At 36.1% G+C, this 17,635-nt stretch overlaps 2 protein-coding genes across 4 annotated transcripts; one reads left to right on the top strand and one right to left on the bottom strand.

Moving 5' to 3' along the window:
- The first annotated feature begins 174 nt into the window (after nucleotides 1–174).
- On the top strand, nucleotides 175–6,529 carry LOC112565639 (nucleoporin Nup43-like). Its single transcript, XM_025241212.1, has 8 exons — nucleotides 175–322; nucleotides 841–972; nucleotides 1,375–1,452; nucleotides 2,415–2,580; nucleotides 2,942–3,077; nucleotides 4,012–4,163; nucleotides 4,848–4,961; nucleotides 5,703–6,529. The coding sequence occupies exons 1-8, from the start codon at nucleotides 203–205 to the stop codon at nucleotides 5,900–5,902; spliced, it is 1,098 nt and encodes a 365-aa protein (XP_025096997.1). The 5' UTR covers nucleotides 175–202; the 3' UTR covers nucleotides 5,903–6,529.
- Nucleotides 6,530–17,591, bottom strand: LOC112565638. Of its 3 annotated transcripts, none has more exons than XM_025241209.1 (9): nucleotides 17,468–17,591; nucleotides 16,688–16,877; nucleotides 15,632–15,768; nucleotides 15,278–15,384; nucleotides 14,394–14,503; nucleotides 13,504–13,802; nucleotides 11,194–11,336; nucleotides 9,837–9,958; nucleotides 6,530–9,436 (listed from the first exon to the last, which is right to left on the bottom strand). In XM_025241209.1, exons 2-9 carry the CDS (start codon nucleotides 16,815–16,817, stop codon nucleotides 8,919–8,921), a joined length of 1,566 nt encoding a protein of 521 aa, XP_025096994.1. In that variant the 5' UTR covers nucleotides 16,818–16,877; nucleotides 17,468–17,591; the 3' UTR covers nucleotides 6,530–8,918. The 3 variants fall into 3 exon arrangements, with proteins under 3 accessions (XP_025096994.1, XP_025096995.1, XP_025096996.1); XM_025241210.1 differs by lacking the exon at nucleotides 17,468–17,591 and adding an exon at nucleotides 17,226–17,459; XM_025241211.1 differs by lacking the exons at nucleotides 16,688–16,877; nucleotides 17,468–17,591 and having other exon boundaries at nucleotides 15,609–15,767.
- Between the last annotated feature and the right edge of the window lie 44 nt (nucleotides 17,592–17,635).

The following is a 17,635-nucleotide window of genomic DNA, read 5'->3' as shown; positions in this document are numbered from 1 at the left end:
CCTGTGGAGAGCTAAATGGAAAAAGCATCTTCTTGCTTATTTTACCTCTCGCTAATAAAGAATTGTAATGATCATTGTGATCATTCAACTACTACTAAGGGACGTAACTTGGAACGATGATGATGATGATTACCTTTTGAACCTCACAGGCGGGAAATCTCTTGGCAGCTTCATGAAAGGGAGATAATTAGAATCGACAAATATGGCTGAGCTATGTGTAAAATTTGTTTCACAGAAAATAAGCAAAGTTCGATGGTGTCCCAGGCTTAAGCAGCCTATGCAACAGTCACATGTGTTTGCCACAGGCAGCTGGGATGACGAGGTATCGATCAAGCGGTTTATTTTACCCAATCTTTTGAATGTTTGTATAATGGTCCCAGTGACAAAACGAGTTAATAGCTTTGTATGACTGTTTGTTAACTTCTTTGCCAAGTGATTCAGTTCACAAGTGGTTCATGTCAGTTACCAGTTTTAAAAGTATCTGTAAATGTAAAGACTATAACAAACAGCAGCAGAGCACGATTAGCTACAGCGACAGTACGCTGAATACAAAACTATTAAATGATTTTAAATTTGGATTGGACCGTTCTCACGCAGCAGTACAATCAGATAAATATAACTATAAATTACTTTGTATAATGATTTTAATAACTAACTTAAACTAAATTTTTAAAAATCTTTATCTTAATGTTTTAATCATAGTATATTAATTCAGATATTTATTTTCCATAAGTACATTCAAATATAAGTAGCTGTTCAGCATACCATAATTGATAATGGAACAAAACATAATGATACTTAAAAATCAGCTTTTAAATAGACTTCTGTTTTCATTAACAGGAAAACAAGGTGTGCATGTGGCACTTGAAATGGGATACCAACAATAGTACTGTTTTAGAAGAGGAGGGGCCACAGGGTGAGCCTCAGCTTTTGTGTGAAGCCCAGCATGCAGGGGATGTCACAGATATGAATGTGAGTACTTTGTTTGATCATCTCATGAAAGTGCATCTGTGCTATACTTAGGAAGTATTGTCAGTCCACGTGTGCAAACAATGACCAGCTGTCAGAGCAGTGTATTTACACTGATAAGATGTAAAATTTGATGCTCTGAATTCTTCAGTGACAGTCCTTGTTTCATTAGATGTTTTTGCTTGAATGGGAGCTAGTACTTCTCAAGACAGATTCTTGCAGGCTGGTATCATGAATGGATAAGTATAATAAGTATAATGGAAATAATAAGTAGGATATTGTGTAGTATATGTAAATAGCATATGTGTCTGCATGCATTTGTGTGAGTGAAATTGTGGACTGGTGAGATTTTAGCCCAACCTTTGTTACATTTACAAATATGTAATATCTTGTGTGTATTTCCAGTTTCTGACTCAGGAACATATAGCTGTAGCATCATCGACTGGTACAGTAGTGTTGTATCACTACAATGCCAAAACTCAGGTTAGTACAGGATGTAAGGCTTAAAGAAAAAATATAATGATAGTGTTATGGAACAGAGTATAAGAAATTGTTCTGTCATGTTTCTAAATAAATGCTAAACTAATTAGCAAATACTCATTGTGATATTTTTCTATTTTATTAACATACCCAAAGTTTCATGTGTGATCATAAATGTGCATTTCGGTGAGTTTGTGCACAAGATAATATTTTAGACTAAGTGATTGCAGCCTTTGGTAGAGGGTTGTTTGAATGAGCTCATTGATTATCTAATTGAATCCTTAATATATTTAGTTAATGGGTCTTGTAACAAACTGACAGTTTTCCAGTTATTAAAAAACTTCTTGGAACAAATTGAGAAAGGAACTTATTGAGAAGATCATTATAAATTATTGTGTCTAACCCTGAACAATTTTTTTTTAAAGGGCTCACTTATCTGCAAACTATTTTGACTGTTATCTTTTATATTCTTGTTTGAAAGTTTCAACAAATTTTTTAATCATGATAAAACTGTCAAGATGGAATCTACACCATAAAACTGAAAATGAACTTTTATTACCAGTTTGTGTTCCCTCACAGAATAGCCGTATTTGCATAAAGCACAGGAATTTAACATGGCAATGTCCATCAGAACCAGCGCTAGGGAGATGCTATGCCTTGGGCAAATAGAACTGCGGTGCCTTTGAAAGCTGGCACAACATATGTAGCAGGGCAATAAAAAATTACAGACTATCTCATCCTGACAGTGCACTTGTTAGTGCAGAGCCTTGGTCCGCTGTCCCTTCTCGCCCCCACCTACCACCAGCTCTGTGCCCATCGGTTGCAGTAATTTTTATGTAGTATATAGCTCAAGTCCAGTGTTTCTTCATCAACTATTCTTTATTTTTTGAATTTGGGTGATAAGGAAATAACTTGTTCTAATGTTGTTTTCTTGAAATATTATTTTGTTTTGTGATTATTTAAAGTATATAGAGCCAGTTAAACGGTGGGCAGAACTACATACGAGTGGAGGCACACCTTGTCCATGCACCTGTGTTGGTACCTGGGCAGATGACATAATTGTCACTGGTGGGGAAGATGGCCGTATCACTTTGCTTTCACCTGGACACAATGCTGCTGTAAGAATATTAGGTATGTGAATAATAGAATGGCAGATGTGATTTATCAGTACAGTTGTGTCTTGATTTGTTAATATTGTTATTCTACTTATTTTAAAGGAAACGGACAAAAACAAATGTGAAAATATGGTTAAGCATTAAAAATTGTTTAAAATCAGCCTAATATGAAAGATTAATGATTTACAGATGAAAGATAAATTTTATTGAAATTCATATTTTCAATTTCCAATCAGTTCTTTTATTTATTTTTCATAGGGATAGGGAAGCTGATGATGTCCATTTGTTCATGTCTTTCAAAATATTCTTCTATTTGTGTATGTATACGTATATTCAGAAAGATCATTACAATATGCATGCAATTTTCTTTTCACCAGATAAAGCTGACAGCTGTACCATCAATGGCATAATGTTCTTGAAGCAGTCTGAAATTGTTACAGTCAACTCTTATGGCCAGCTTAAGTTATTTGACCTTCGTCAGAATTCTGATTCTCCAGTTCAGATATTTTCTGCGTAAGTTGTAAAGAGTGAAATATACTAGGACAATGCTCGCTGCTCCATGCTGTATCTAGTATGGTAGGTGTGAAGAATCAAGAAAAAGATCATTGTTATGCAAACATTTTTGCATCATCATTAAGCAAGTGTTCAAAAAAGAAAAAACCCTTTATCTAAATTATTCCACACATTGCTACATAAATAATTCAGTCCAGAGTTCTTTGAAGCATGATGACAAACTGTCAAATGTAAAATACCATAAGCATGCTAAAAAGTGAGCACTTAAATGAAGCATTGGAATAAAATAATTATTTTCTCACTTTTGATAAACATTGTTATGCAGCTAATAAAAATAGGGCCTTCTTTGCCTGTTGTTGTAAGCAGGTGTCTTATTTTGAAATATCTATGGTTTCTTGCAAGTCTGGCTGTCATGTTATTGAATCCATGGTTAACAAGTGACTAGACACTGGCTAATTTCTCAAAGCACAGATTAAGTTGTTCTGTCCTTGGTCACATCATATTTAAACTTCTGGGATAGTCTAATAATTTATTGGATTTGAAATGCTTCTAAAATGGGAATGGATATTAATAAACTATAGAATCCAATTCAAGTATTCATCAACTTTGACTGCTGACAACACAATAAATTACAATAAGTATTTTTCTCTGAAAATTTAATTTTAGGGTAAACTGCAAGACAGTAGTTGTAGATGTTCTCTTGCTGCCAATAATCAAATCCTGGGATTCACAGCTAAATTGTTGAATGCTTTGTATACTGAGAAAATCATTGTGCTCCCCTCTTTATAATGACTAGAATGAGCAGATTCTCTCTGTTATGCTCTGTCTTCTTATACCCTTTTTTTTTTTTTTTAATTGTTTCTTGAAATTTAGGAAAACATATTTTTATAGATTTTTATTCCCATATGGAAGAGTTATCCCTCTTATGCTGCAGCACGGAAGATCATCTGCCTTTGCTATGTGTGGACAAGCATCCAGGTCAGGCACACATTGTGGCCACAGGTGGGCAGGATGGTATGTTGACAGTGTGGGACCTTAGGCAGCACCGCTTTCCCATGACTCTTCTCGAGGCCCACACATCATCTAGTAAGTTTTACTGTGGTGTTGTGGTTTGTGTGATAAGTCTGTTTTAGTGACAGGTCATCTTACAGCAAATGCCCATAAGTTTGTCATGTTGACTTTGGTGGTGAGTTTTTAGAATTAAAAGTGATCATCTAAGGTAAGTTATGATAAATGTTAGAATTTGTAATTTTTTATTTCTCACAGGATTTAGCATGCAATAATTATTATTTAAAAATATGTTGTAATAAATTGAAAGTTTTTTTTTTTAAGTTGTCTTTTAGCTCACCAGTCTTGCTTCAGCCTCTCTAGAGGCATCAATTTTTATCATTTTCAAAAAATTTAAAAAAAAAATAAATAAAAAGATAACAATGTAAGGCACAACTGTAGTTTGTTTTTCTGTATGAAGGACATGTAGAATGATCTATAATGACAGCTAAGTGTTGAATATGCATAAACTTTTAGTGTTGTTTTGTGCTGAGAAACTGTGTTCTCTGACCTCAACAGGCAGCGAATAGATCTAGGAAATTTTAAATTACCACCAACTAAACAATGCCAAGAAAGGTAGCTGCAGAAAATGATTTTTAAAGCGATATCTACATTGACATCCTTTAGTCTACCAACTTATTGCAGTTATTTTATGTAGAAATATGTCCAGAGTTACACACGGTAGCAACTTGCATTTTATTCATGAAAACATTTTGCTTTCAGTGTGGGAAGTTCATTTTCACCCATACCATGCAGAACATATATTCACATGTTCTGAAGATGGTTCACTGTGGCACTGGGATGGCTCAGCCCTGCCTTCAGTAATTACAATGAAAGGTCAGTAAAAAAAAAAAATTCAGAAAATTTCCTTTTTGAAACATGAGGACTGTGTCACTGAGCTGCATGTTACATTTTCACTTCTAGAAATGCACTTGCATACTAATCTTTCACATCCCATTCTTCTTTTACTGCTATATCAAGGTACAAGTCTGTGAAACAGTAAATCAACACTGTGACCATGATAGCAATGACTCTACTACCAGCTGGCCAGTGAAGAGTAAAGCATTTAACTTTAGACAAAGGACTTGTCTCTGCCACATAAGGGGGATCTGTGGCAACTCCCCATTTCACAACAGAGCATTTTCTGCAGGATGCCCCTGCCATTCTGTATCTGCTATATAAGTCTATGCTCCTAGCTCTCTACACCTCTGATTTATCAAGGTGCTCATATTTCTGTCTGCAGCTCAGTCTGGCCAAAAGTTATGTCAGCTTCAGTTTAATGCAAGACTGTTTTCACTGCTCTTTCCAACCCATCCATGATTGTTTTCACCTCCTGATTTCGCTAATTATGGAATAAACTTTTTAAGTTATACCTTCTGTCATCTTTTTAATCAGCCTGTAGAATGATTTGTTAAAAGTTATAATGAACTTTTCTGAAAAATCAATGAATAAATCACACCGGTTCTTGTGTTTTAATTCTGGTTGCATGAATATTATCTGAAAGGGTTTTTTTATTTTAAACAGTATATTCACTCTCAAAATGTTTCACATTGTACTACTAACTTCTTTGCATTACAGATATTGAAAGTGGCAGTAACAATGAGGGTCATCACACTCCATGGCTGGGTTTGGATGCATCACGGAACAAGCTAGAGATTACCTCCATCTTGCCCAGCAAATCACTGCCAGTTAACTCATTGAATATTGATGGATCTGTACTTGTCTGTGGCACCGACAGTGAAACAATTTACAGTGTAAATCTTCCACAGCTTGGCTAACAGTGTAATGCAAATATATCTTGGAAAAAACTATGTTTTTTTTTTTGTACAATATCAATATGTAAAGACATGTTGAAACCAAGGATAACTTGTGGACCACTGATGAGCATTAGCTAATTCAGACGGGTCTTTAAAAGAATGCATTTTCATCTGCTTTGTACCTACATTGACCTCAAGTACGTCTGTTCCCAAGGTTGCCTTAGCTCCAGTACAATTATACGGCTACAGCCAACGAGACCCATCCCATTTTAAAACATAATTTGGCTAATGACCAGTTGTATTGATCCAGATCACTTTTCAAATGTGTTTGCTTTTACTCTTGCAAAACATAGACAGGAAAAAAGTGAACACTTTTAGGAGAGCTGTGTCAGCCAAAATTTGTATAGGCTGGTTAATGGTATGGCCTGGCAGCACAACAGCCTCTAGTGTTGTGGATTCAGATCTAGCTACACATGTATTATTTATAAATATGGCACCACTTCAAAGGACTGGCCATCAAGGTTACTATGAGGAAAGTTACTCAAGTGGCATTGTAATTTAAGCATTTGTTTTAATGGTAGAAGTCATCTTTAAAAAATAAAATCGGCTGACTTATTTTGTTCACACTGAATAAAACTTACAGAGACATTTTAAGTTTCAGCTTTTTCATTTATTCATAAATAAAGAGAAAATAATTTTTTACCACAACCTGCAAATATACATTGTGTGACCAGGATTGAAGACCATCCTCTATGAATTTACATAAAAACACCTTTTTTTCCAAATTTGACAAAGGTTCCTTCCCAAAATTACACCTCATAATTTTCTATAATAAAATAATGACATAGTACATATACTAGAAAGTATTTGTTTTAAATAATGAATGAACATCATAGATGTAGAATATTAAAAAATGACGACAAGCATCACAGGTGCAATATTTTAAAAAAGGCAAAATCAAAAGAACTTAAAACTGCATATTTTTTATTTCCACAACACAATTTTGTATAGTTATTTGCACACTTTATTTGATCCCTCTGTTAACCATGCAAAATATTTTGTAAATAAAAATGTCAACTACAAATTATGAAAAATAGCCATGGAAATGCTTTTAAATTATCTGATCGTGTTTTTAGTATTAGTCCTTTTTTTTTTTTTAAAATCTAGGTGCACATATGATGTTAACCAAAGACCTTACTTCCAGGTTATCCCCCTGCTCTTTCATTTCTTTTTCTGCTGGTGTTCATCAGGTTTCTTTAATGTAGTTGCATTTCTCTTTCCATCAGCTGTCCAACAAAAGGCTACTTTGAATGGGATTCCAGTTCATGTTGCACATGTGCCCTAACCATCTCCATCTTCTTTTTTGGAATAGCCATGATTCTGAACTTGGTTTGTGTAAGAAACTCTTCACTGGTGATAATACTTGGTCATAATATTATTGGTCATAATATAAGAAGTGCTGTTAATCCTTTTTACAACAGCTTGAGTGTTGAAATCCAAGCGAAATCTCCTATCAAAGATAGCGCACAGGTATTTAAATGCAAGGACAATTTTCACCTCGTGGATGCCAGGACTTTATGGAGAATTCCGATGCAAATCAAAGACAATCTCTTTGGTCTTACATTATGTTCTAAGAAATCATCACACCAGGCAATAAATTCATGCAAAGCTACACCATGGGTATCTACTGAACCGCTAAGAAGAGATAGCAGTGCAGTGTCATCAGAGAATTTGTGATGTTGACCCTCATGGTTACTGCGACAACTGTTGGTATACAGAATAAATAGAAGCGAGGATCAAACAAACCTTGGGGTGAGCCAGTGCACGTTGTGATGAAGTTGAGCAAAAGTTGCCATTGACAAGTACTTGCTGCCTGTCGATCAAAAAGTGAAGGATTCATGACACTAACTGATGGTCAAGGGAAAACTCATCAAGGAGCCTTCTAGCTTGGTTATGTGGTTCGATGGTGTTGAAAGTCGATGAGAAGTTAGCAGTCATGCATGGGCTTGTGGATTCTCCAGGTATTAGAACACAGTATGAAGGATAAACAGCTTAGCATCATCAACACTTCATTTGGACTGGTATGCAAATTGCAAGGGGCGAAGACATTTGTTAGTGGTTTTTAGAATCAGTGCTTTGATGATTGTCTCAATACTTTCATAACCAACGATGTTAAGGACACTGGTCATTGAGCTGAAGCTTTCTTTGGAACTGGGATAATGGTAGACAATTTCCAAACAGTAAGGATGTAGAGTGAATCCATAAAAAAAATAGGTGTTGGAAAATGCCTCCAAGTAGGTGCGCAGAGAAACATAATGTTCTGCCATAAATACCATAAGGACCTAAAGCCTTGCGAATCTTCACCTGCTGAAACAGCTCCACTTGTTCTTGACAAATCTCAACCCTCTGGACAGGATGAAGAGAACTAAGCATATCTTTAATGTTTACAGAGAAGTCGTGTGTCTCAAAACGAGCAAAGAAAGTATTAAGACCATTAGGTGGGGCCATACTGTCAATGCCTGACGAGATTTTGACTTAAGAACCCTTAAGCTGATCTTCAACATTGGCCGTGTTCTCGAGTCCCTGGCCAAACTGCTCAAATGTTATCTGTACCAAACTGAGACTATTTCAGTCTTATATTTCACCCTGGCCTGATGGATAGCATTGTGGACCTCTTCATGTATCAGTTTCTTGTCATGGGCAGATCCCGTTATTCAGCACTGCTTTAAAGCCCTTGGTCACCCAAGTTTTATTGTTTGGGTAAGTCACAAACTGTTTCAATGGAATGGTGCAATCTACACAGAAAGATATATATGAGGAGAAGGTGTTAACTAAGTTGTCAAGATTAGGACATGCATCTAAAAAGACATCCCAGTTTGTACACTCAAAACAGCCTTGTAAGCTTACAACACTGTCCACAGTCCAGCATTTTGTGGAATGTATGAGGAATTATACAATACCATGCCTTCATATCCTCAACTTAGGAAGAAGCTGTGAAATATATAATCACTGTTGACGAACACTTAACTGGTCGAAATCACCAGTACTCTAAATCAGAGTCACCTTCATCTTGGCTGACTGAACCAGAGCTCTCAGATGACCAAAAATCACAGCTAGATGTTGGTGAGAGATAGCCAGGGCGGGCAACATGAAGGCGAGCAAGAAGTAGCCCCAGGCGTTGTAACAACAGCTCTATCTGCATGTGAAGCAGAGTGTCAACTGGTAGTCCAAGAAGTGACACAAATGCTTGTAGAACAGTGTTATTCAGCACTAGCCCGACATACTCTTCATATCCATCTAAATTTTGCAAGTCATGTGTCTGAAATCTTTGCTGAAATGTGGAAACAGGTAAGATATGTTGTAGGTATCGTGTATTTTCCAACAAATAGTATCCAAATAACTGCCTGGCTGCAAGCTGCTGAAGTGAGCAGGATACCCCCCCAAACATCTGCTGTATCAGGAGCCCTGCATGCAGCTTCATATGAAAGAACTCTTGAAGATCTTGCTCCAAAAGTTGCTCAATTTCTTCTTCTATCTCCAGCCTGTTGAAGTAGCCTTTACACACACAGAAGTATCACTATGTGCATTAAACACTGTGGCTATAAAGACAATTAACAACTGATGCAAAGATCAATGATTGTTTAAATCATTAAACAGATAAGCTCTGCCTATAAACTGGTTTATAAAACCTTTGAAGCAACAGCAGTCAGAATTACACAGTAAATACCTTAAAATAAATATATGCTGCAAATACATTTTCTCCGATATCACTGTACACACTGGAACATTATTTATTAGCATTAATAAGTTTTGGACATGCCATCAGGGCAATGTCTTTCCATTTCCATATAATCTAGGAAATTGTTAGTGCTGTTAGATATTATTATCTGGTACACTCATACCTTCTTTATATACATTTACATACATATGGATAAATGTGACAACACTGACCAACCTGCATCCACAAGATGTGAGATGGTGGATAAACCCAAGGCAAAACAGCGGTTAGCATTCATTGTTCCAAGTTTGGATTTAACGGGAGCTGACAGAAATACTGCCAATAATGGTGAAATCTCTCTGCAACATTCAGAATTCCTTATGTCACAAACCTTATTTCTGGAGTCATTACTGTAACATCTACAGTGATTGCCCTTTACTGCGGAACGCGTCGAGTCCTTACATTGTTCTTCCTTCTACATCTTTGTTGCTAATTTGTTCTTGTCCTACATCTTTGTCACTGTTTTGTGATCTTGTTCAGCACAATGAGTCCGCCTTTGGCTGAGATATTACGCTTTATAAATTCACACTTATTATTCATGATATCCACCTGCTGTGATTTCTTTACAACCAATCTACTTTGCAAATAACTAACATAATTTGTATGTCCATCTTTAAAAAACTTCCCTTAACTTCCACCCTTTCCAATAAAGCCAATACAAAAGCCCTATTAAAAAACTAGGATGGTGAAGAAAAATTTTTAATTCTATAATATGATTAAAGTTTGTAAGAAAATCAGTGTAGGGTCAAATCTAATCAATCCTCGTTCCTTCTTACCTGGCCCCACCATCCCTTCACTGACCCTGCCCAACTGCCTTTCACCAAGCTCTTATGTAAGATGACGATTTGGTTTATTTGGCAGGAAAGAGATTCTGCCAGAGTATTTGGGGAAAACCTTCAGTTGCCAGTCTTGTGAGTGCTGATGTCACATCCAGAGAATAACTTTTTTAAAATGTACAATCAAGACAGGAACAGGAAGAGTTTAAAAAGCTGGTAGAAGAAAAAGAGTCTCCTTTGTCAGATATTCACTCCAGCAGCCTGTAAATGAGGCATAACAAGGAGAGATAATGGTTTTGACTTCCTGGAACAAGTGGCATACAAGCCAGCACACTGAGGATGAAAAATAGCATGGCAGCAGGATTTCCAGGGTAATCTTCTAAAATGACAGACATAGTATTTATCAGACATACATTTTTACTGATAAAATATCCTAAAGAATCAAAAAAAATATGTGGGTGAGTTAACGAGCAATAGCGTAAGTGTGCAAGTGGGACTTGGTATGCAAAGCCCATTCGATGATGAACTCTAATTCATGGAAATAATGATGTTAAATTTAAAAGATGGTATGGCCATAAAAATACTAAGAAAATCAGGCAATTAAAACAAGTAATTTTTTTAAAACATTTACCGATGAATAGAGGAAAGAGGAAAAAAAAACTTTGTTAAAAAAGATACAACTTGAAGAGTTTTTTAAGAATGTGCAAAGTTGAATGTGCAAAACATGAACATCTGTGAATGAAAAATGACATAAGAACCTTTTTCGTTTCCTTGTTTCCCAGACAGTCCCTCTTAATGTTGGATCCGCTCCATGATGTAACAGCATGAGAGTTCCACTTGAATCTCCCCTCAGCATGCAGTGGAAAAGGGCTGTATGGCCGTGGCTGTTTTGATGATCAATCTGTAGGACTCACAAAAGCATCTTTCTCTTAGAACTTTAGCCCATACAATGAAACCTCGGTTTTTGTTGACTTCAGTTATCATCAGTTTTTTCCCATGAAATATTCATCTCAGTTTTTGTTGGTTGCCTTGGATCTTCTCGGCCTGCCCATGTGACCTTGCTGTTAATTTTACAAAAACAAAGGGGATTCATTCTCCTGCTCAGTGTGGCGATGTTTCTCATTGTGTGAGCATCACCCCATACGTCTAGCCAAAGTCTTTTATCTTCATTTTGTATTAATTTCTTCTTTTTAATATTAAATATTTATTCTCTATAAAATGTGTATTTGGTGTGTATTTGGGAGTGGCCAGAAGGAATTAATTGGATTTACATTGATTCATATGGAAATAACTGCCTAGTTTTCATCAGTTTTAGATTTCACTGATTGTCGTGAAATGTATTATTGACAAAAAACAAAAAAACCAAGGTTTAACTGTATATGCTACTTAATTTTATCATAAAGCAACTTTTGTCAAAACTATCAACAGGCATAGTTTATATTTGCTGACATGTAAGATTAAGTTTCCTTAATATCTAGATCATGCAGGAAAGGTTGCTGGTATGTAACTGTACACATTATGGACACTAAAGAGATGGGCGATCACAGCTGGTAACTTGAGAGGCATAGCTCACAATCCCCAAAACTAACATGGAGAAACTCAGAATCCTTTCAACAGTTTCATGTGAAGACTGTTCAATCCTGCTTGTGCTGTCTCAAAAGTAATAGTGCTGCTGGTGTGTCTAGAATTGGTGTTCTCATTCCAGAAAAGGGTGCTGGAGATAACAATGCCTAAGAGCAGCGGTTCTCAAAGTATTTTGGACCATGGACCACTTTACTAAAAAGTAAAAAATATAGCAGACCACCAAGGTCTAAAATCACTCTGTACTGTGAATTTCAAATTTAAATTGCCGCATTTCTTTCATTCAAAACTAAATGTACTTTTGTGACAGTAGTATAGTAATAAGTTTACACAGAATTATATACTTCGCAGAGTACACATACAAATTAAAAATAAGGAAGTGCGTTACTAAGGGTAAGGGATGATGCAGTTAAATAACACAATGCTGCGTTGTGACACACAGACTTAGAAAGCGAGCATTTTATGCGAGCAAGCAGTTGGGCATGCATAAAATTAAAACTCATGTGAAATCAATACTGGACTAATTAACGTATCTGGCTTATTTAAACATCACTTTGCTGACATATGATAACTGTCTGCCGCAGACCACCTGACTTATGCATGCGGCCCACAAGTGGTCCACAGACCACACTTTAAGAACCACTATCTAAGAGTTTAAATTAAATGATGATGATGATGATGTAGTTTTATAACGCGCTAGTATCCGCATCACAAAGATGCGCTCAATGCGCAGTGATCCCAGCAGCCACCAAACTGCAGGTCAAATGATAACTTCAAAATGATCTGGTCTACATGTTCCCTGGTGATTACTATGTGATTCCTATCCAGGAAATGTGTTCACCACATTAATGTTTTGTGTGTGTGTGTGTGTGAGAAATTTAACTCCCATACAGGTTTTGTGACTATGTAGCACTTTCAAAATGCGATGGTTTACACATAGATGTTCTCTGTTGACCTAAATTTATACTATCACAACAATCAAGCTACAGACTGTGATGTCATAAAGATAAGCAGTCACAAATTCTCCAATTTCTTAAGTAAAAGCCACAGCAGCATAAAATTTTATTTTCCTGCTAATCAGTATTAAGTGTTTTTCAATCTCACTGCTCAGTTTTAATGATATGGCTACCATTTTCGAGGCAGTGTACATTTTGAGGCACTTCATGTTCTTATTACCCGATTACTCTTTGTATTTTCTTTGTCCTTTATTAGTCATCAGTACTGTTGTTTATCCTTCCATTGTTCATATGTTCTCCACATCTCATTCTTGTCTCAAGCACTAAGAGCATGCTCCTTACCAGTATGAGTATGCGCTATATAATTCACAAATTTATTATATCACAATTTTACTCTTCTATCATTGGCATAAATATGATGTGCTTTGCACCATACATTTATCTGGGTTTTGTATATTAAAAAAAAAAAAGAGAAATAAGTAAAAATATATATGGATATACTTTCAGGTCCTCAGTTGTTGAGATACTCACATCAAGATCCTTGATTTGTAGAAGATAGTCAAGAAAATCCACCTTGATTTTGAGGAATCCACTAGTACTGGAGTGCTCGTGAACAGCAGGCAAGATATCATTAGAGATATCATATAATTGATGTGTGGTACTATCACAAAGAGCTAAAAGAGGTGTACTGCCTTCAGCATCAACAGCATTAATATCTGCTCCATTCTCATGAAGGAGATGAAGAAGACGAGAATCATGGCTGTACATACAAACTCGATGCAAAGGTGTCATGTGATTTTCATTACCTACATTGGAATTTCCTCCACTGCCTGAAAGTAAAAGAACTATTAACTTAAATACGTGTAAAACAACATATGTTATGCCATATGCATCAGAAGAACTCAGAAAAGAAAACAAACTTAACAGATTAAAATATTTGGTGACAAGAAACTATACTGCAAGTCTTACAACCATTTATCTGCATAGTTCAATGATGCCCAACGAAATGTTTCACAGTAACCTAGTTGCACGCTGCAAGATTTCTCAGATTGGAACATATAAGCATTTGTAAATAATGTATACCAGAGATGCTTATGGTGCCACTGGCTGCATATTTCATGCATGCTTTTCATAAAGATATTAGAGAATTGCCCATAAAATTTCAGTTAACTTACTCATGCATAAGTTTGCTTGTGGAAGCAAAAGAGAGATAAGCACACAAAGAAAATTAGAATTTGTAGTGAGGTGAAACATTCAGTTACCTGAATTTTTTGTGCTTGGCAATCAGTCAGAAAAACTTCTTTCGGCAAAATATCTGGCCAGACCTTGATTTCTTATCTTTGCCTATGTGCCATCTTTAATGCAGTGAGTACTTTCAGTTTGACACACTATTTTAAAATCTTACTGAGAAAAATCCTCACTTAGCACAAGAAAGATGAGATCCATTAAATCTTCTAGCACTTCATCCACATTCAGCAGATAAGTTTTGTTCAGTCCAACCACCATGACTGTTGCTGCACTCATGTTGGTGCTATCATTTTCACCAGAATAAAATATGCATTAATACATGCATTACACAACACAAATACATGTGTTCCCACCTTTAATGTGTGTTTACAGCACACCCAATTGACCATATTGGCTTCAAAGTTCAAACATGCTGTTTGCTAAATAAGAAAATGAGATGATCCAAAGTTGTACCCTTCGATAATGTCAAATAAAATGGAGAAACAAGAGTAACTGCTTTTCTTCCTTGTCATAAGTGTTTTATGACACTGATTGGAGAGGCATTGATGTACTTCATAATAGTTACCATGGTGCTGCAAGTTACACTCTGTCAAATGCTTTTTTCTTGTACAGATCTATCAAGACAAACTATATAGATCTCTGACAACATACCTGACAATTATCAATCTATAATTTCACAAAAGGGAATCCTGGGTTCTTTCAACAGAAAAAAATGTGGCTAGCAATGTCAAATTCACTTTTCCTGTTGCTTATTGCTGGCATTTAAGCTGACAAATATAGCATGAGTTCAGAAAAGAAGTTTGACTAATACAGTATGCAAAGAATTTATAGTAAGTGGAATCAATAAAGAAAAAAATCTTCAAGTCTATACTACTTGCATGATTCCCTTCTAAATCTTTTTTGCTTGGTACTCATAACGTCATGCTTAATTATATTTGGTAATGTCCTTAAAAGAAGTAAACGATCCATTAACAAATAATTTTAGTTAAAAATTCTTACCAAAACGCCTGAAACACATCTTTTCTACTAGACGAATTATGCAAAATTTACATCTTACCAGTGATGCATGTAATGATTCTTTTGTTGAGTCAGATCAATATAAAAATCTGTTAGAAGTTCAAGACAAGACTTGCCTGGACTTAGGAACTCACAACCCCAAAATGTCTGCCAACAATGAGAAAATATAAATGCATAAATAAAAGATAATCTTTCAGGATATAGCATGACAGATCAATGACTTTTGCTAGCAATACAAAAATTGGCTCTAAAGATCTGAAAAGGCATTTTGTTTCAACTTTCACTACTTTTGCTGCTACAGTGTCACAGGCATTAATTAACTCACAACTGCATATTGTAAAATGAAAAAAAAAATATTCCCACACACACACACGCAGAGACTCCATCATCATACCACTGGCACCCGGTGGTTAATATCTGCTCCTCTTTCAATTAATAGACGAGCCAGATAAAAATTGCGAGTCACAACATGTTCCCCACTTTGGTCAACACCACATAGGCAAATATGCAGAGGTGTCCGCTGGTAGCAGCCTGAGAGATTTAAGAAAAATCGTGATGAAAGTATATAAGTTTACTGAATGAAAAAAAAACTTCATATCAACCACCAGCCCTCTCACTTAGACAGAAATCATCAAAGCTATCAAAAAGCATGAAAAGTGGCAAAGCTGCAAGCCCAGATGGCATACCCCTGAAGCATTAAAGGCAGACCCAGAAACAAAAGCAACAGTTTTACAGTCCCTCCTACACAAGATCTGGGAACAAAACTTATCCCAACAGACTGGAAACTAGGCCACCTGGTCAAGTTACCAAAGAAAGGAGACCTCTTTGTCATGTGGTAACTTACATGGGGAAGTAACAATCACCAAATTAGGGTCTAGGGTGGTTTGTTGATGAGCCTAAGGGCCCTTAGGCAAGAAAATGGGTTTTGTTTTTGGGGAATTGCAGGGGTGGGGGCTCATGAGCCACAGTATAGTGGCTGATTGATGTGCGAGTATTTTACGTATGTCCCCCTGTTACTGTTTTACCACGAACTTGTATTAGTGGACTGCTGGCAGGCGATTTTTTTTTCCAGTTAACTACTAAAACGAGGCATGAGAATATAAAGCTTACAGTTTATACACATTTCAGATTAGCTACTAAAACGAGGCATGATACTACAAAGCTTCCGGTTTAGGCACATTCTTTGTTTAGGCTCGCCAAGACTAACACTGGAGAACTTCGCAAGAGGCTAAGCATTGGTCTTGGCAGACAGACAGTAATCCACCTATACACATCCATGTTTTTACAGTCCAAGAATTAAGAAGTATAAAATAACATATAAACCAACAAGTAATATACAATCTTTGTCTAAGACAATTGATAAAAGTGCTGTTTAATGAAAAAGACGAATATAAGATGATATGCATAATATATAATATATGCACTTAATTATTAATAAAGACATGTTTACCTTCATCTAGGTAAGATGGGTTAACACAGTCTAATATTAGTTTTTCAGCACTCGCATAGTTGCCATTCTCAAGAGCTCTGGTCAGTGGTGTCTCATTAATGCCAAACTCCACATGAAATACGTGTGCCATATTGCCAGCATATACACACTACGACCACCAGCTTCAATATCCTCTTGATGAATTCAACATCTGGAATTTAAGTCAAGGAATTGGGTGAACTCTAGTTTGGTATTATGGCACTGTCTCATTAGTATGTGCATGTAGTTTTTGTGTTGGCTGGGGCCTACTGTGATATGAGATGGGAGAAATTTCCAACAAATTTTCACAAAAAATAGTCACAATGCGCTTTTGAGAAAAACTTATAATGATACTAGGTTTATTAACCTGAAATCTTTATGCTTAAGTTTATCCTTGGTCTTTAAAACTGTTACTTATCCTTCATTGCAACCACATAATATAGGCTGTTGCCATTCCGGATATCCTAATACGACCTATTGTTATCGGTGGGACCTTTAATAACCAAAATATCTATCTCACCTATACAACAGATAAGAATTTATTGACGATATTGACGAACAATTTTCTTGAACAAGTCGGTTCTGACCGTTCAATTAAAGATTTGGTTCAATTCAATGGTTCAGTGGTAGATTTCTTCATTCTAACATGTTTTTATGAAATCTGTCCCTATCATTTGAAAACGAAGATTTGCACAGTCGTTATTTCTACACCTGTTGTGGATATATTTTACATATAGGAATAAATATGATTTGATGACACACCGTGGAAACATCAAGGGTTTGGAATCTGCCCGGAAGTTGCTGTTCCTGACAAGACTGTGTACCAAGAGTTACGTCCCACTGAACTGGTTGCGACGTGCTCTTATCTGCTCCAACCGGGTAAATGATCTCTCGGGGTAAGGGTACAGAGACTAACCGACACTCTTGTTT

This window comes from Pomacea canaliculata, linkage group LG6, assembly GCF_003073045.1.
Source record: "Pomacea canaliculata isolate SZHN2017 linkage group LG6, ASM307304v1, whole genome shotgun sequence".
Classification (NCBI taxonomy): domain Eukaryota; kingdom Metazoa; phylum Mollusca; class Gastropoda; order Architaenioglossa; family Ampullariidae; genus Pomacea; species Pomacea canaliculata.
The sequence above is the reverse complement of the archived record's forward strand: the minus strand, read 5'-3'. Positions and strand labels throughout refer to the sequence as shown.